The 20719-nt window shown below is 34.6% G+C and overlaps 1 protein-coding gene and 1 pseudogene across 1 annotated transcript in view; one reads left to right on the forward strand and one right to left on the reverse strand.

Moving 5' to 3' along the window:
- The window catches only part of ROCK2 (Rho associated coiled-coil containing protein kinase 2), a 125696-nt gene extending 110704 nt beyond the window's left edge, over positions 1–14992 (forward strand). The window contains exons 21-34 of the mRNA XM_065890863.1: positions 2821–2890; positions 3618–3721; positions 3886–4072; positions 5843–5936; positions 6031–6125; positions 6914–7093; positions 7604–7772; positions 8112–8288; positions 9971–10041; positions 11045–11133; positions 11567–11645; positions 12693–12954; positions 13042–13255; positions 14959–14992. Of these exons, the coding sequence (XP_065746935.1) occupies positions 2821–2890; positions 3618–3721; positions 3886–4072; positions 5843–5936; positions 6031–6125; positions 6914–7093; positions 7604–7772; positions 8112–8288; positions 9971–10041; positions 11045–11133; positions 11567–11645; positions 12693–12954; positions 13042–13255; positions 14959–14992 (1825 nt within the window). The remainder of the gene's footprint in view (positions 1–2820; positions 2891–3617; positions 3722–3885; positions 4073–5842; positions 5937–6030; positions 6126–6913; positions 7094–7603; positions 7773–8111; positions 8289–9970; positions 10042–11044; positions 11134–11566; positions 11646–12692; positions 12955–13041; positions 13256–14958) is intronic.
- Positions 14993–19099: 4107 nt separating this feature from the next.
- On the reverse strand, positions 19100–20193 carry LOC136133826 (pantothenate kinase 3 pseudogene; annotated as a pseudogene).
- Between the last annotated feature and the right edge of the window lie 526 nt (positions 20194–20719).

Genomic DNA, 20719 nt, shown 5'->3' on the forward strand with positions numbered 1-20719 from the left:
TTTCTTGCACATAAGACATTGTCAGTAAGTGTTGCATGAATGAATGCATATCTATCATGTGTAAGGCACTGATAACCACTATGGGAGATTCAAAGATGAGTCAGATGTATTTCCTACCCTTAAGCTTACTAGTGTTTTATCAGAAGGTATTCCTTAGGAAGAGGTAAGGCAAGTACATAAATAATTGGAATACAAAGTTAAATATATATATATATGCAATGAGAATTTACATATGAAGTGCTGTGTAGCCTTGCACTTGAAAATGGCCAACATAGACTTCTTTTCTTCCTTCCAAGATTCCAGTAAAACTCCAGTAGAGGAATTTTTTTAATGTGTAAACCCACATCATGTCATTCCAGTGGATTGGAGGACAGGAAATTACTTTAGTTAATGAGATAGTGGCAGGTGGGTGGAAACCTTCTGCCTAATGAAGTAGAGCAGCAGAAGCAACAGCCAGGAGTATATATGAAGTGGGATATAGGTGAAGAAGAAAAATGTTTCATTATTCAAAGCAAATACCTTGGAGGGCTGGAGTAAGATGTGATGTTATAAACGGAGCGATCTGCTGATCATGCTCTGCCACTACCCCTTGCAGAAATGTCTGTGTCAGTCACTGCCACCGCCAGGGCTCCTACAGAGCATTCCCTCTGACGAAATGGGGCATACCCTCTGTGGATAATTACAACAGCTAGTATGGGGTCAGCAGCTCAGAGAAAAGCCTTTCTCATTCTGGCATTTAGTGGTCTTCCTGTTTATGACTGACTTCCTAAGCCTCTCATTTTAAACTGAAGTTTGCTATTTAGAAAACCCCTCCCCTGTACCCAGAGATTAAAATTTCCGATGCCTCCTGGTTACTCATCACTAGGCATTTGAGGAAAGCCTGGGGTTGGGGAGAGGTTAGGGATGGTAAGAGCTAAATTCTCACATCTGGCAGCAGGGAATTGGTAAATAATTAAAATGTATGTCAAGAAATAAGCTGAGATGTGGCAGTAACCACCAAAAGAACAATACATAGAAATGAAACAAAGTGATTTTCTCTAGGGGAATGGGGTTAGCCCATGGATGGATATGGATAGGAGACTTAGAATTTTTTCTGTGCTAGTCTGTACTATCTAATTGTAACCATGTGCATATTATGTGGTTACTTTCTGAAAAATATTTTTTCTTAAATACCTAATGAATGTTGAGCTTTAAAGGTTACATATAATGAATGGTAGCTCTTCAAGAAGATCATGATATTAAAATTACACTGGGGTTTGCTGCCCGCGGGCTTAGCTGGTGATGATGATTTTAAATTTTTAAAACTTGTTCTTTCATATGTTATTAATTAGTATCTTTCACATTTTCCGCTCAGAGAAATAAAAATCATGATTCTTTAATAATATACTCATCAATAATAAAATAGAGAATTTACACAATTAAGTGACATTGAGTGATAATTTCCTTTTTACCCAGAAGTTGAAGGGCCAAGTAAGTAAACAAAGTGACCAAATTATATTAAATGCAAATAAGGATGAAAGTCTTAAGTAATATTAAATTGAAGATGGTGTGATTAAATCATTTAATCTCTCTGAGTTTTTTCTTGCTATCTACATTTTTATTTTATTTTTTTGGCCCTGCAGCATGTGGGATCTTAGTTCCCCAACCAGTGATCAAACCCATGGCTCCTGCAGTGGGAGCGTGGAGTCTTAACCACTGGACCGCCGGGGAAGTCCAGCTGTATACATACATTTTTTAAATGTCTAAGTGGTAGTAAAATATTTTCTCACTATAAAATATTCAGAACTATATTAAAAGATAAAGAGAAAACAATATAAAGTCTCCTTTATGAATGCAGACATAGTTAATCTCTACAGAGGTAATATATCTTAACAGTCTGTTATTTGAAAAATCCTTCCACACCCTTTTCTGTGCCTGTACCTGTACATGTATACCATATTTATAGGGTTGAGTTTTTTGTAGATTTTATTTTGTGTTTTTTTAATTGTATCATATGTTGTGTTGTTCTCCAACTTTATTTTTTTCCCCTTAGCTTTGACTTGGAATAACTGTAATATATATATTTTGTTAATAAGCCTAGACTTTTATTTCAACCCAACCTCTTAAATGCATTGTTAGGCTCATTTTTTATTTAATTTTTTTCTTTATTGAAGATTAAAATATGTACAGAAAAAGTAAACAAATGGTAAGTGTAGAACTCAGTAATTTTTACAAAGTGTTCAAATCTGTGCAGTTACCATTTACATTTAGATATAAAAACCTATACTCTTTACCTCTTTGCAGGCTCCCTCCCAGTCATTTCTTCACTCATTCTAAGATAATCAATTTTCAGGTGCTCTTTTAATTCTGCTACTTGGTTGGCGTAAGTGGCTGATGACAAATGCATGCCTGAGAATATGTAATTTAGTGTTATTGGTTTAATATAGCACTGTTTGGTCTCAGAATCCCTTTATACTCTTAAAATTTTTTGAGGACCCCAAAGAGTTATTGTTCATGTGAGTTATATCTAAAGTTATTTTTTGTGTTAGAAATTGAAGCTGAGAAAATTTTAAAACACAGGAGCATACAAGCACACATTCCATTAGCTGTTGGAGTGATGAAATCATCATATGTCATACAACCTCGAGAAAAGCCCATATACACTGAGATAATTAAAGCTTTAAAAATAGCAATGATTCTTAGTATTATGAAAATAATTTTACCTCATGAATTCTCTGAAAGGGTCTCAGTACTCCCACGGGTTTCCTAGACCACATTTTAAGAGTTGCTGGCGTAATATGTGTCTAACTTATTTAAACCTTTGATTCAATGTCCCCACAGAGAACGTCAAGATGCAGATGGGCAAATGAAAGAGCTCCAAGATCAGCTTGAGGCAGAGCAGTATTTCTCCGTAAGTTCCAGATGTGTTACTTTGAAAATTCTTGTATTTGTAGAATTTGTAAAACATTTTTGCTGCAAAACCAGGAGACTGATCTTGTCTTTAGAATAGATTCTTATAGCAAACCCCAGACAGAATTTTGTATGAATGTTTTGTACCACACACATACAAAAGGAACACCTGGGCAAGAGACTGTAGATAGTTTAACAGAAATCCATTGTCATTGCTAAAAACATGGTTCTAAGCACATACTCATACCCTATGAAGTTGATTAATAAAAGCATTGATTTTTGAGGAAGAATATATTTTCATAATGAAAGAAAGAAAATTGTCATTTTAACATTTGTACTTTTTTGAGATCAGTTTTAAAATATGAAGTAGTAACTGTCACCTCTGTTTCACTGATTTTAAGCCAACAAAATTTTCTTGTCTAAATCAGTAATTTTTTTTTTGCCTCTTCATCCTATCAATCTGTGTCATTTAATGAGAAATCTCACTGTGATATCCAGTTGAAAATCACGCTTCTAAATTATTAGCTGAATTTTTATCAGTTAATTGGTTGATTACCAGAAAATAGAAAAGCTCTTTAAACTATTAATTTGCTCATGGGCTCAACATTACTGTTTTATGAGCATATTTGTATGTGCTCAACTGGACTTTTTGTCTGGATAGCTTTTGAATATAGAAATAATATTCATCATGATGATGATACATATTTCTATTATATTTTGCTATTTAGACCCTCTATAAAACACAGGTTAGGGAACTTAAAGAAGAATGTGAAGAAAAGACCAAACTTTGTAAAGAATTACAGCAGAAGAAACAGGAATTACAGGATGAAAGGTAAGGATAAGATCCTTGTCTCTTTTGTTCATAGCCATGAACCCCACTCCTAGAACAGTGCCTGCTATACTCCAAATAAAACTTTGTTGATGAAGTGAATTAGACAAAAATTTGACTTTGTAGTAAAAAATTGAACATTAAAATTTTATCCCTCTAAAATGTAGGGACTCCTTGGCTGCTCAACTGGAGATTACCTTAACCAAAGCAGATTCTGAGCAACTGGCTCGCTCGATTGCTGAAGAACAATATTCTGATTTGGAAAAAGAGAAAATCATGAAAGAGCTGGAGATCAAAGAGATGATGGCTAGACACAAACAGGAACTCACTGAAAAAGATGCTACAATTGCGTCTGTAAGTAAAATGCTTGGTTCTTTTTTGGTTCTAATTAAATTACTGTATCATAAATCTTCCTTAGAAATACTAAGAAAGTAACATAGATCTAAAATGAAAAAGTGTATATGCTGGCTACAAAATATTTGACCTAGTGAACCATCAGCTTCTCAGTGTTTGGCAGAGAGAGGCTCAAAAGAAAACTACTTCCAATGGCTTCACCTGTTGGTAAATTCAGAGTTAAAGGACTAAAGTGAAAGGGAAATACCAAAAAGAAAACAGTTTTTTTTTTCTTGTTAAACCAGTCTTAGTTTAAAAGAACCTTAAAACTAATCATGAAGTTTAATCATGAAGATAGTCATATGTAGGTTGGAAAAAATTGCAAGAAAAATTTCAAATAGAAGTAAAATATCAAGTGGTTGAGTTTGCCTTATCAATTATCCAGACCTATTAAAATGCTACAGTTATTTAAAAGTTTGGCACTAGAACAGGGATATTTAATCCTGTTCAGTGGAAATGAGTAGGGGGGCCGGAAATAGATTCATCATACACATACAGGAGCTTGGCATACGGTATCAGTGGCAGTATACAAATCAATGGGAAAGGATACAAATTTAATAAATGGTTTTGGAATAACTATATTTTTATGTGGAAAGGAATAAAATTAGTTTCTTGTTATCATTTACCATATACAGTGGTAAATTCTAGCTATCTTAAGAACTTTAAATATGAAAAATAATAATTTTTAAATATTAGAATGGAATCCAAAATTTACTTATACCAGAAGATAGCAAATAAATGACAGGGAAAAGATATTTGTAATGTATTTATTGAACAGGGGGTTAGTATCTAGAATATAAGTGGAACTCCTACAATTCAATACGAAAAAGTTAAATAATCCAAAGGAAAAATTGGCCAAAAGAGAAAACCTAGAAATATGAGCAGATGTTTACTCATACAATCCAGAGAAAGTCCATAATAAGGTAAATGTGCGAGAGAAATTCGGACACAATACTCCTAGCAGCATAGATGTTTGTAATAGCAAAAAATTCAAATGTTATATTAATAGATGAATGAATGGATAAATGAAACGTGGTAGAAGACAGAACTACTATATCAGTTAAAATGAATTAAGTAGGTCTTTATATATATCAACAATTTAAATCTTAATATAATGTTGAGTGAAAGCAGTTACAGAAAAATATATGCAGTATGATGCTATTTGTGGACAGTTTAGAATCACATAAAACCGCATTATATTATTTCACGTATATGTAATAAAAGTATACAATCATGGTTGGGAAGGATGAACATATAATTCACAATAAAATATCCTTCAGGAAGGAAGAAGGGGAATAGGATTTGAAGTGAATACCAAAGAATGTCAACTTCTTTAGTAAAATTTTATTTTCTGTTTCAAAGCAATGTTTGGTAAGAAATTAAATTATGGTTTTAAAATTTATTCTGCATGATGGAATGCAGAGCTTTGTTATAGTATTTGCTTTTTTTAGTTTACTAAATTGTTTTTCATTTAAAATACTGCTAAGGATTTTTGAAAGAGGGCAATTTTTTGGCTTCCTGGGGTGCATATGAAGTCGGTGTGGTTAGCAAAATTTTCATCAAGGGTGAAGTTTGGTAAGGTAGGACAAAGGCAAGAAGTGTAGAGATAGTTGTACTTAGAAAAACAAGAGTTTTAGCAACATTCTAGGATATTTTCATTTTGAAGTACTGCTTTAACACTTAACATTTTGTAAATTAAGATATGATTTTTGTTCTACTTTCATTTCTTAGCTCGAAGAAACTAATAGGACACTGACTAGTGATGTTGCCAATCTTGCAAATGAGAAAGAAGAATTAAATAACAAATGGAAAGATGCCCAAGAGCGTATGTACTAATAAGAACAACGTTTATTTTCAATATGCCTAATGCTTGTCAGTTGCTGAATTATCAGCATAAATTTTACATTTTTCTGTTTCAGAACTTTCACGGTTGAAGGATGAAGAGATAAGTGCTGCAGCTATTAAAGCACAGTTTGAGAAGCAACTGTTAACAGAGAGAACACTCAAAACTCAAGTGTGTATAATATGCTCTAAATATGATTTTGAAATTTTTCTTAGTTTACCTTTTTTACATTTTACTTCTAACATTACAGATTGGCTGTAGCAGTCATTGCTTGTATCAGTATTTGTGAACAGTCAGGATTATGTGATTTTTACCAGGTTGGGAGAAGCTAGATTTGATTAACATTGTTGAGTTCAGTGTTCATTAAAGTTTTTCTTAATTTTTCCATATGGAATCACAATCCATCCTAATTTTTTATTGTAATCTGATAAATTTTTCTGCTTTTAAGAAACGGTAGAGAATGACCATTTGCTGACAGCCTAAAAAAGGGTCACTCTGAAAAGACCTCGTGATTGTTAACTGCTCTTTCCTCAGCTCTCGTGATCGTATATACAGCATGGATACTTGTGGGGCCCAAGACGCTCTGCTCTGTGGTTGGACACATGTTGTGTTTTATTAGTGTGATGCCAGTGCAAAACTCTCTTCCAGGATAAAAGAAGATCTGCCTCGTAAAAGTCTGTCTTGGAACTAAAAACCCAAAGTGGTAGAAGGTGACATTAGAGTGAACCTATGAACATTTAAAATTACAGTTCTCAAAAAATACGAGAGTGAAAAAGTAATAGAGTATTGGTTGGAAAAGGATGACGAGTCATGAAGAGGGTGTATTCTTAAATATAGAAAGTGTTTCTTTGTGGCCCTGTGTGTAGGGAAGGTTTTGTAACTTGCTGTTGGTGAATGACCAAGAAATCATCAACATAATTTATTTTATTTATTTACATACTTATCTTTATGTTTTTAAGGCTGTGAATAAGTTGGCCGAGATCATGAATCGGAAAGAACCTGTCAAGCGTGGTAGTGACACAGATGTGCGGAGAAAAGAAAAGGAGAATAGAAAGCTACATATGGAGCTTAAATCTGAACGTGAAAAACTGACTCAGCAGATGATCAAGTATCAGAAAGAACTGAATGAAATGCAGGCTGTAAGAATACTTTTTGAAGACTTCTTTTTAAGAAGTAGAATTATTTTCATGTCTATATATTTTATAGCTTATGGAGCATTTCTATTAATAATTACAGTAGTCACCCCTTATGCAAGGGAGATATGTTCCAGGACCTCCAGTGGGTACCTGAAACCACAGATAGTACTGAACTCTATACGTATTATATTTTTTCCTATACTATAAGGGGGTGGGTAGCATATACAGTGTGAATAAGCTGGACAAAGGGATGATTAACATCCCAGGCAAGCAGAGCCAAGCAATGAGAGATTTCATCACACTACTCAGAAATGGCATGTAATTTAAAATTTATGAATTGTTTATTTGCAGAATTTTCCATTTAATATTTTCAGACTGCAGTTGACCTTGTATAACTGAAACCACAGAAAGTGAAACCTTGGACTAGGAGAGACTACTGTATTATTGAACTAGGAAGCAAAATTATAAGATGTATAACATCCGGTTAATTTAACATAATTTAATTTCTTGTAGCAAATAGCTGAAGAGAGTCAGATTCGAATTGAACTACAGATGACACTGGACAGTAAAGACAGTGACATTGAGCAGTTGCGGTCCCAGCTCCAGGCCTTGCATATTGGCCTGGATAGTTCCAGTATAGGCAGTGGACCAGGGGATGCCGAAGCAGATGATGGGTTTCCAGGTACAGATTTGTTTCCAGTCCTTATGTTTACCTTTGTCTTAAATTAAATCAATTGATTGTTTTAAGACATTGACTGACTTTGCTCTTGAGGAAAAATATTTGTCATTTCTTTAAGGGAAAACCTACTCCTTAGAGTGGAGGTTCCAATGACAATTTAAATTGTTTTATTTATTTATTTTTCACAAAATTTTTTATTAAAAAATACAAATGTAAATTTCACATATTTAGTTATTTAAATTAACTCTTTATATATTGTACATAGCTCTCTTTTAAAGCTTTCATTTTATTTTTTCTTAACTTCTTTCTGCATTCTTACTTCCTTTTATGTTGGGTGTTCAGTTCATATCACTCAGTCACACACTATGGAATCCATGTCATTCACCTACCAACGTTCCTCTACTTCTCTCAATATTGCCACTAAGCCTTCCAGTTCTCATATGCTTCTTGACTCTGATTCTGACTCAGAAGAAGAATCTGTGCCTTACTTACCTATTTCATCGGAACCTAATGGTACAGGTGATATCCTGAAAGTCTTTCGCCTCTGGGTTTTTTTTCCACTACCCATAATTTTAGTCCTTTTGAAAAACTGTTGTAACATTAACTAATATTCACTAACTCTAACAAGTTGCTCAGTTAACAAGTCTCAGTTAAAAAGAAACTGCTGCATGAACAAAGAATTCGTTTTTTAAAGTATTTTCACATGGCATTGCTATTACAATTGATAGATTTATTTTTTCAGCTTACAAGAAATGGAGCAGTACTTTATATCATTTAAGAACATACGGCTTCACTGTCTGTTTCTTCCATTTTTAACCAAGAAGAAATTCTTTCTGAAGTTTCATATCAAGAATGACAGTACAGAAAAAGCACGTGTAGACTGTTTTAGAGGATGTGTTTAGGTTTTCCTTGCGTCATCATTGTGCTGGGCCTTAAAAAAAGCATAAGACAATTTGACCTGATCCTTGTGCTGAAAAGATTTATAGTTTAAGTGAAGAAACCAGATGGAAAACCCATAAACTGTTAGGTTTAACACAAAGTTAGTGTGAGTACAAAAAACGTTTAAAGTAAATGCCACAGGAAACTAGTGTATAAGCAGTTGAATGTAAAGTAAAATTTAATCTGTTAGTTGAATTCAAAGTAAACTAGCTATATTTATTTACATTGTCGTCACATTTCCCAGGTATATATCAGTATAAATCATAGGCGATTATACTGAAGTTGTTTCAGATCTCAGCAATAAAATTTCAGTCTTAACGATATTGTTAGAGGTCATCTGATTAGTCCCTTGAATTGGCATAGGACCATGTCCAGACAGTTGAGAATATGGCTGTTTATAATGACAGCATTTCTGTTCATGGAGTCTGGAAGGTTATTGATGTGAGAGAGAGAGTATAAGCCTTGAAATCAGAGACGTGTCCCCGTGTGACCTTCTGTGGGGTTGTTGTGAGGGTTAAAGAAGAGTTATGTAAAGTGTCTAGCACAGTTCAGACACAGAGTGTTGTTAAGTGATAGGCACTTTTATTATTAGCGTAACCTCCAAAAATGCTTATTTCACTTATTTATTTCACTAAAATAATAAACTGATCAAATACCATTAGAACAAATTCTAAGGGTTCAAAGAGTTTCCTTGGTTGAACTAGAACCTTATTGATTTTAATATTTTGGAATTTGGGAATCTTTTGGTTTATTGCTGCTTATGAGCCATATTTGATCTGTAATTTACACAATTTTATTTCATTTTATTATAGCCATTCTAAAAGTCCATTTTCTCTGAACACGTAATTACTCACTTAAAATGTTTTCTCTTCAAAGAAGATGTGCACTATACCTGTAATTAGGCCTTCTTCCAAAGGAAAAATAGAGGATTCTAATACAGGTGTACTGGTGAGAATAGAGAGCTGCTTTTCATTTTTGCAACTTTTCTGCGGAACTTTGCAAATGCATGAATTTATTAACAGGGCATTTGACGTTATAAACTACAGGATATGTATTTCCAGTGTGATATAACCTGGATTTTGTTTTGCATTATATAACTTGCTTATACTGATCCTGCATTATTATTATATTTTAGATGATGTATAATGATAAATTCTGAACGGCATATTTGATTTGTGACTTTCATATTAAAAGTTTATTAAATTCCTCATTTTCTTAAGAGACTTGTTGTATTTATTCTCATATCTTGTGCTTATTTATAGAATCAAGACTAGAAGGATGGCTTTCATTGCCTGTGCGAAACAACACTAAGAAGTTTGGATGGGTTAAAAAGGTATTTGAAAATGGTTCTTTGGTTTTGCTTTTAGTTTAGCTACAGCCATTTCACTTTTGTAGTTGTAAGATATATATAACTAGAACTTTTAGACACATAAAACTTGTTTGCACTTTCTGATTTGGAATAATATAATTTTATGTATCTTATGTACGTAAGATACTTTATGTAGTGATAAAAAAAACCTTTTCATCACTACCATGTTGTTAATAATAAAATAGTTTTTGGTGTCAGGAAAATAGAAGCCTGTTGACCTTGGTGCTTTTGTTGTTTCAGTGGGAAAACAACTCTGGATATGACAGAAAGTCCCATTTGTTTCTTTTCCTCTGGTACTATGATTATCGATATTACGTTCATTTTTGATAGTGTCCTATTAGCCTTAGGCTGCTACAAAAAAATGCCACAGACTGAGTAGCTTGTCAACAACAGAAATTAATTTCTCATGGTTCTGAAGGCTGGAAGTTCAGATCAAGGTGCCAGCCAGCATGGCTGGGTTCTGGTGAAGGTCCTCTTCCAGGCTACAGACTTCTTGCTCTGTCCTCATGGTGGAAGGTGTAGGAATTTCTCTGGAACCCCTTTTATAACAGCACTAATCCCATTCATGAGGGCTCTGGTGTCATGACCTAATCAACTTCCAAAGACCCCTCTTCCTAATACCATCCCATTAGGTGTTAGGATTTAACATATGAATTTGGGGGAATATAAACATCCAAACCATAGCAATAAGGTTACTTATGCTATTGGATCTTGAAGCGAAATCAGTCCAAAAAATATTTGAATTTATTCCCCCCTGCCCCCCCAATTTGCTTGTTTAAAGTGTATACAAACAAATTTATTGTTATTTTGAGGAAGACTTTTTTAAGGATACATTAAGATAACTTTTTAGATATTTAATTTATATTTTCTGTAATTTTTATTGCTAATTTAGAATTTATTCTCAAAGAAAAATAAATAAGATATATTAACTTTAATCATTAATTCCTTTCCTCTTTCTTTTTAACAGTATGTGATTGTAAGCAGTAAGAAGATCCTTTTCTATGACAGTGAACAGGATAAAGAACAATCTAATCCTTACATGGTTTTAGATATAGAGTAAGTATTTTTATTAGAATATTTGGGAACTTTATCTTTTAAAGTTTAAGAGTAACGTGACCTTTTCGTCAAGTTAGTGTAATTTATTAGTCATATAGTACAATGTATATAGTCATATAGTACAGCTGCTAGCATACTGTTACATTTTCTTATTTTGCTTCATACAGATGAAAGTCTGGGATATAGAGTTGGCTAAAACATCTTTATTTCATGGGTCTTTAATATGTTGTTTTCTGAAACTAATTAGAAAATTTCTGACTTACTGGAAATTTCTCAAAATGCAAGGAGTGATTGAATTTATAGAGCAGGATATTCTCTGACCTTCTAACAAGGGTCAAAGTAGTCAGTTTTAATTTCTGACTTAAGTATAGGATAACTAAAATAATTGGATCCTTTGGTAATACTTAACTCCTTTATTAAAAATCTTTTATAGTAAGTTATTTCATGTCCGACCAGTTACACAGACAGATGTATATAGAGCAGATGCTAAAGAAATTCCAAGGATATTCCAGGTAAACCGTTTTATTTTGTGGTTTGTTTGTTTTGTTTTTTTCACCTTTATACATTCTCAGCATGACATGATATAACAAATTTCTTTATTCTTGGGGCTTTTTCAGATTATCTTTCAATTTTAGTCCCATTTAAAGGTGGTTTGTTCCTTTGTGACTTTCATGCTTATGCTATTTAGATACATCTTAATTCTTCTCTCCATTTTACTTGTTAAACTCTGTAGTGTGTTTATATCACATTTCCAGCCTTTGCTATATCCTTTTGTTCAAAGTTGGTTATGATATTTTTTGAGCATGAATGTTCTCCTGTTTTTAGTTTTATGCTCAGCTCTCTAGAAAGTTAAAAAAGTTGCTTGTGAAGTTAAATTTTGCCCCAGGAGCCCTTGTACTTCCAATTTAAGGTGAAGACAAATTCTCCCCTTTATTACTTCCATTTTAAAATTAGTCAAACCAACAATTACCGAGTTCCTTCCATGTAAAAGCCGTTGTGCTTGGTGTACTGTGGGAAAGTTGGCTGCTTACTTTCTGAATGCTTAGAATGTTTATTTGGAGTATATTATACATCCTTTCCTCTTTTCCTTTCTTCCTCAACTCTCCAAATACAAATCTTTTCAATTAAAGCTATATTTGCAGTTATCACCAAGTTGTCTGTTTTGAGAATCACAGAGCCTCAATTCATATAATTGCCACATCTCTTCAGGTGTTTTGAACATTCCCTCCCAGAAAAACTTTCTAACACTAATCAAGTGCAGATTTACCTTTTGCTAGCCTATTCTGATAAAATTGCTGAAACATAGGAAGATGACATGGAGAAAATAAGGAGGCATCATTTGAACAGGATTGATTCTTTTGAAATGTGAACCAAAGTGACTGGCTACTGACTTTTCTCATCTGAGCTCTTGATTTGAACCTAGTAACATTAGAACATCAAATGCATTTTCTTCTCACTGAATAGTTTAGGCTAATTTTATTTACAAACGATAAAATCATTATTACATAAAAAATAACCTATGTTTGAAGATCATTCATTGTTCTTTTTGGTGTTTATAGATCCTGTATGCCAATGAAGGGGAAAGTAAGAAGGAACAAGAATTTCCAGTGGAGCCGGTGGGAGAAAAATCAAATTATATTTGCCACAAGGGACATGAATTTATTCCTACTCTGTATCATTTCCCAACCAATTGTGAGGCATGTATGAAGCCATTGTGGCATATGTTTAAACCTCCTCCTGCTTTAGAGTGCCGTCGCTGTCACATTAAATGTCATAAAGATCACATGGATAAAAAGGAGGAAATTATAGCACCTTGCAAAGGTAAATAGTACATTTCTTGCTCCATCAATATTATTTATGTTCAGATCATTTTAAACATATTAATCTTTTTCAAATATTTCTTTATAGTGTACTATGATATTTCATCGGCAAAGAATCTATTGTTATTAGCAAATTCTACAGAAGAGCAGCAGAAGTGGGTTAGTCGGTTAGTGAAAAAGATACCTAAAAAGCCTCCAGCTCCAGACCCTTTTGCACGGTCATCTCCTAGAACTTCAATGAAAATACAACAAAACCAGTCTATTAGGCGGCCAAGTCGACAGCTTGCCCCAAACAAACCAAGGTAATAAATTAAAATGTGGTAAAACTTAAAGTGTTTAAAAAAATATTTTGCTGTTTATATTCAAATTACAAACTTTCCTAATTGCAGTTTTTCTTTGGTATTTTCATGATCTGTGGAATACCAAATGTTTGAAACTATTTCATTGTGCATGTATCATTCATTTATTCAGCTGGATGTAATAAATTTACTTACTGAATCACACACTTATATGAAATTCAACCAAAAATAATATGAAGGGCTCATTTTTGTCAGGTATATGTATTGGGTTGGCCAAAAAGTTCATTCGGGTTTTCCCATAAGAACGAACTTTTTGGCCAACCCAATACATAATCACAATATTTTAGGATTTTATAAGCACATTGACTTAATTTATTGATTTAGTAGACAGGATACACACACAGACCTTTAAGTGTCAGGCACACACATTGTTTTTATTATTGCAAACCTCTTAAACCTCCTATGTTAGAGACTTGTTGGGGCAGGACTGAAATCTTAAATCAAATCTATAAGTTTAAAATAATAACTTGTCTCAGATTTAAAGAGCAATGCAGATCAGCTTTAAAAATGCAAATATTACTAATGAATATAGCGGGCATTTTTTATAATTGAGGTGGAGTTGGGAATATGGAGTAAGGATAGAGATTATTATTGCACAAAAACATTTTGATGGAGCCATTTTCATATAGCTGCATTATAGTAACTTTTGATTCAGAATAACCATTTCTTGACTTACTAGCTAATGCAGTATTTATAAATAAATACTGCTATCCATTGAAATGAACATTTGGTTAGCTAAAGGATAAAGTATATACTTAGATCATGTATCTGATTTCAAGTGTCCTTTTTCTTCCCTAACACAGGACCTTCAGTATATGAATAATGATGTATATTGGCTGTATTATGAGAAATATTTTCATTCTAGCCACAACATCGTGTATGAAACTGTTCTTGAAACTAATATCTCAAGGAAATAATTTAGAATGACAAAGGTAGAATTAGTGTTTCAGCAGTGAAAATGTTGAATTTTTGTGTGAGCTATGATAAAACTAAACATTGTAGAATTAGCGATTATATGATAGTAATTGACCTGCAGAAACTCAAAGAATTCAGAGACACTGAAGGTCATTCCATGTACCCTGTACAAAACATCTAAAAATTAAATTTCTGTTATTAATATTGTAGAACCATTAATGCATAAATGCCAGGCTATTTTAATACCTGACAATATATAGTGCTTTACAGCTTCCAATGTGCTTCCATATGTTGGGTTGGCCAAAAAGTTCGTTTGGGTTTTTCCGTAAGATGTTATGGGAGAACCCGAACGAACTTTTTGGCCAATCCAATATATTCTCTTTTAACTTTCTATATATTCTTTCATTTGATCTTTAAAATACTCATGGAGTAGAATAGGTATTACTCTTTTTCTTTTTGAGACTCCAGAAAGGAAGATAATTTGTTAGATTCAAGACTATAAGAGCTATAGTTTTTTTAGTATATTTTATTCTTTTGTGCTGTTTGACAAGTTAATGATTTCACTACATGTGTTAAGACAGTTTACGAAGCAGTTTTCAGACCAAGTGAGGCATGTTTTCAATTACGTAAGTTTTCATGCTCGCTGACTTATAATTTTCTTGCCCCCCAGTTCAGCATTATGATTTATTTGAAAGCACATTTACTTTTGATTTTTGTTACTTTTTTTTTAGTTCTGGCCCTGCCCTTCGAATCATTCTTCACTGATTTTTTTTTAATACATTTTGCATAGCAACAGTAAGTAATAGGGATTTCTTTCTCTCACAACTATGCATGTAGATAAAACTAATACCAAAACTGACTGTAAAATGTACAGGGATTTTTTTTTGGAATTTTAAAATCTAATACGCTCTTTAAAATTTTTAATGTAAAGATGGGCAAATTTAAAATACAGTTTTGCATTTTATTATGCCTCTGCAACATTATTTCCATTGCTTTTAACATCTGTACCTCCATTGCTTCATTAACTCACAAAATTGTATCTGTGTCTGTCCTTAGGTGAATAACCCTACCTTTTGCATTCCATTTTGGGTGTCACATTTTACGAGTAGCATACACAAATTGGAAGGTATACAGAAGAGAATTACTGAGGGAGTAGTGGGTCATTTGAAGGTGTTACATACACATGTAGCAAGTGAAGGAACTAAGGATACTTTAGTCTTCTGAGGAAGTGTTTTGAAAGGATGGGTGATCATAAATAACAATAAAGATTTAAAGGATTTTTCCTTGGAAGAACTAAGCAGAGAGGCATATTTTTCAGTCAGCTGGGAAGAACTATCAAGCAGTCAGATTTGCAAAATTGAAAGAATTGTCTTGCTGTAGAATAGTGAGTGCCCTGTCGCCACAGGTGTGCACCTGATTTAGATGACTGCTTGGCAGAACTGTGAGGGAGCAGCGCTCCTTGATCTGTCCTGTGTATGCAGTCTGATGTCGCGTAGCATGGCTCTTGGGGAGTCAAGCATTGGACTGGATGGTCTGCAGTACCCTACTAATTTATAACTTATTCCTATGGAAGAATGGGTAGAGCGTTAAACGATTATCCAAGAAAACCTAGGAACAGACTTTCTGGTGTGTATCACCAGTAATTTAATATCTAGCTCTTCATTTGTGTTTATTTAATATTAGTCCTAGCACTAGTCAGTCTAGCTTTAGTTGAACTAACTCACATGCTGTCTTTCTTAAAACAAATGTTTGGCTTCATTAGACATCATCAAATATATATATTTCTATACACACTAAAACATAGTACCCATAAATATTCATCTAATCTTTTTTTTTATTCCTTTGTTAACAACTGCATCATTATATTTTTTTCCTTTGGCTTCTGTGACATTCTTTGTTCTGATTCTCCTTTTACCTCTCTTTGCAGCACTTCCCTTTTTCTGTAGTGAAGTGCTTTAAAGTAATAAGTGTTAGCTACTATTATTATATAAAATAACATAATTTTATCATATAAAATAATTTTCGAGGGCATATTATAATATGCTAGGTACTCTTCTCAGAGCTTTAACTGTACTAATTCATCCTCATAACCACCCTGTGATTTAGCTATTTATCTCTGTATTTTACAGATGAGGAAACTAAGGCAGAGAAACATTGTGTGCCCAAGGTCACACAGCTAATAAGTAGCAGAGCCATGAGTTTAGATCCAGATAGTCTAGTTCCAGATCCTGCATTCTCAACTGTAATACTTCACTGCCTCACAGTGATTCAAGTAGACTTGAATTAATTGACATTTTATAAAGCAATGTATAGAAATGCTATTCTAGAAGAATGTTTCCTCGGTAATTTTGAATTAAAAATACTATGCTGGAAAAGTAAGAAATTTGTGAATAAAATGCCAACTTTTGATGAAGACAGTTTGGAGAGATCCTAATTTGTTCCAGTGCAAGACACAAAATACTGGTCCCTGCTGAGGGCATTTATCTTTAATTATCTTTTTCTTTAAAGATTTTTTAAAAATTATTTAAGCCACATAGAAAAGTATAAAGCAAAAATGCAACCAATACTAGTTTATTCAGTTTTAAGAAATAAAGCATTGCCAATACAGTTAAAACTTAAGGGTGGGGGGAGCTATTATTTTATCATTATCTCATCTGTTTTTTTCAGTTCTAAATATTAGAACATTAATAGACTAATTGGGGAAAAAAATAGTAAAGTTATATACAACTTGAAGTGTCAAAAATAAACCCATAAATGAAGTAGAAGAAAATAGGGGAATATGTATCTGATCTTGGATTAGAGAAGAACTTCCTAATAATAAAAGCAAAGAAAGAGAAAAAGATTGACTAACCAAAAATTAAAGCCTTGTAGATTTAAAAACACCACATATTTTACAATACATCTGTGAAAGATGGGTTAGTATCTTTGTGCATGGAGTACTTATATAAGTCATTTAGAAAAAGGGAATTGACTCTTCCCAATATAAAAATTAGTGAGGAACATATAGGCATTACCATGAATATGAAAAAGTGATCAACCTGATTACTAAGCAAAGAAATTAAAACTATATTGTAAAAATATTCTCACCTGCCAAAGTGGTAAGGATTAAGAAACTTAGTATTGGTGAGATGTAAAGAAACAAGCCCAATCATGTGCTGCTAAGTAGAACTCAAAACTAAATGCTAGTAGAACTGAAACCTAAACCCCTTCTGAAGCAGTCTTTGGCAATAAGTTTTACAGGCCTGAAGTGTATACCCATTGATCAATTAATGGAGGAGCATAGACAATCAAACAGATAATTACAGTACTGTTTAACATGTTGTTTATTATGGAGGCATGAGCAGGTGTTATGGGAGAACAAAGGAAAGCACAGAGAATTCTGCCATTAAAACATCAAGAACGGTCTCAAAAATAATGGCGGATCAGTGATTTCCCAGGCAAAGAAATAAGGTAAAAGACAGCTTTAGGCAAAATGTTATGTGTAGAGGCACTAGTTGTCAGAATTACCTATGTGTTTGTAATGTTGTCTTGGGTTAGGGTGGGGAGAGGGTAATAACAGGAAACAGTAGAAGATGACACTGGAGAGAAAGCTCTGAGCCAGATTGAAAAGGACCATGTTCACTATGCTATAGGAGTTTTGATTTTATTCTGATAGAAGGCTTTCAACAAGAGATTAGTATGTTTTGACTTAATGAGATCCTGAACTAAAGTATTGACAGTGAAAATGGAGAGAAGAAACCAAGTTAAGGAAAGATTCTTTTTTGTGTGTGTGTGTGTGGGGGGAACTATAATGCTTTTATTACCAGAATGTATGAAACACTGATCCTTTTATAATTCTGCAATACAGCCTCAGATGCCCATAGTTTCAAAACAACTCGTCTTTTAAATTTCCATAACATCCATTTAGAGTAAATGATTTTGTTGCTGTTCACAGTAGAAGACAGTCTTTAGCTTTGATGGTTCAGACCTAATTAAACAGAAATGGCTGACTTTGGGCCTAAGATAATAAATGTGGTATAGAGAGAAGAGCACAGAACCCTACCAATACATATAAACCATACTCCATTCAAATAGTCCTGGGACCTCACTGAATGGACTTTCAAATAAGTAATTAAGCCTCCAATTAAAAAACATTTTAAAATGTACTATCTGATAAACTTAAAATACAAAAAATGCAGTATCACCAATTATGTGCATTTTCTAGGATTCATTTTAAAATTCAGGCTAATGTTTAACAATAGTATTTCAATTATGGCATTTGAGAAAGGTTATACTTCTGGGGAAAGATCACATAAACATGCTTTTTGGGAGAAGATATGTTTGGAAAACAGTAATGGATAATTAATATTGCTTTAACATTTCTAAAATCACATAAAAATGATCATCTTTGATTGCCATTTCAGTGAGTTTCAATACAGGGTATGTTACTGTCCACTTACTAGTAACCAAAGCACACATAGAACAGACTTGTAAAAAATACTCAGAATCAATTCTTTTCATGAGCTAAACATTTCTGAGACTTTAAGATTCATGTTTGAACATGCAGTACTGCAATGTTGGCTACATAAAATAAAATAAATAGAAGATCTTTTTCAGAGGAGGCTCAATAATCAGAGGCTGTATTGCATTTAAGGATTTAACACTGGCTGTATACAGAAGGGAAAGCATTTCACTTAGAAATATACTTCACATTACTGAAGCTCTCTTTAATATCGCAACATATAGCAGCTTACCATTCTGACACTTAAAAATCAACAGGAATAGTGCTACTCTTTTATCCTTTGGTTCCCAGTGACAAATAATGCAGTAATAACACCTCTGGTCTTCAGTTCCTCTCGAATGACATTTATTAACAAAGAGAAACCCGATGCTTTAGCTGAAATTTGGCAGCCCAAGAAGTGTACCAACTGCTCCAGAATACCCCTCATGCTCTAGAAACAATGCTTTCAGTTGACCTTTTGACAGTAATCCAGTGCATATGCCAAGAGTTTTATCGAGAGAGCAGCGACACATAAAGTTTCCAACAAAGACAACTGTTTATCTTCTCATTAACAGCCCACATTCGTGCCACAGAACCAATGTTGTTGGTGATAGTAACTAACGTAGCTCTTGCTAGATGCTGTTTACTAACATATTCTTGCTTCTGCTTGTAAATCATATTCCCAAAACTAGATGCTACAGCCCAACCAGGCAGACCAAGTCTTTCATATCTCCTCTGTAAATATCACGGACCAGCTTGTCAGCTTGGGTGCTGTCACCTTTGGATGCCATTTCAAGAGCCTCTTCAAAACTTTCACAGCCAGTCAATAAACTACATAGACCCAGAAAGGTCTATGTCCCAGTTGCTTGTTCATAGTTGTCTTTGGAATGGACTGCTAAAATACTGACTGGAAACCAGTGTTTACTCCCAGCAGTGGATAGGGATCGGCCAGGTTGAAAGGCATCTTTTGGCATCTCTCAGGTTCTGAGGCATTAGCAAAATAATAGCACCCTGCTTGTCCACTGAAACTGACAGAATCTGTCTACAGCAAGCCCTTTACAAGGCAGTCAGGTTCATCCAGTTTGTGCAGGTGGGGGTTTCCAACTGTGTGAAAATCGTTTTCAGACTTCTCAGCACCACCTCCTGTAGCACATAGCACCGTGTGTAATGTTGAGAAGTTTTTATCTCTTCCCCTTTGCATAAAAGTAGGCAGGTCCTGGGTCGGAAATCTGATAAAGTGCAAGTTCCCTCTCCAGCCAAAAAGTGTTAAATCTTTCAGTTCAAGGTGTACATCCTGAATACCAGTGGATCCATAGGCTACATTAGAAGTCACGTATTTCCGGATACTTTTTAAGCTCTCAACTTCTTCTTCTTCTTCCTCTGATGTGATATCGATAGGTTCAAAATATGAGCCCTTTACCAGAGTTCCCCCGATGTCCATGCCACACTATGGGAAAGAGGGTTTCTTGGCTTCCTTGATCTTCATGGCGTCGGCCCGAGGGACGAGAGGCGGCCTCGGTCCGGAGCGCAGAGGGCTGTGGCGGCGACTCCCGGCGGTGGCTGGGCCGCTTCCGGCCCGAGCGCCTGAGACGAGGCCCCGGCCCAGGGGGCGGACCCCCACCCCCACCCCCACCCCCACCGCCACGAGGGGCGGCTGGTACCGAGCGAGCAGCGGAAACCGCAGGCCTCGCCGCTCCGGGGCCCCTGCCGCCCCAAACAAAAGGCCCCGGGCCCGCCGCCGCCGCCGCCGCCCTCTAAAGAAAGATTCTTAAGTTGAAATGACAAGAATTAGATGACTGAGTGGGAGGGGAGGAGGGAGAGGTTTTAAGGAAGTCTGGTCGTGCATTACACTGATAGCCTAGTGATGAGACTTAAAATTTGAAGATTGTGACATGGGCACACGCTTCACACATTCTTCAAAGGTTTTGGAAGGATATGAAATGCAGATTTTTCATAAAGTATGCTAAAGCGGTGGCTTGGATACCCAGGAGGGCTTACTGATCTCAGTCTCC

Source organism: Phocoena phocoena, chromosome 14, assembly GCF_963924675.1.
Source record: "Phocoena phocoena chromosome 14, mPhoPho1.1, whole genome shotgun sequence".
NCBI classification, from domain to species: Eukaryota; Metazoa; Chordata; class Mammalia; order Artiodactyla; family Phocoenidae; genus Phocoena; species Phocoena phocoena.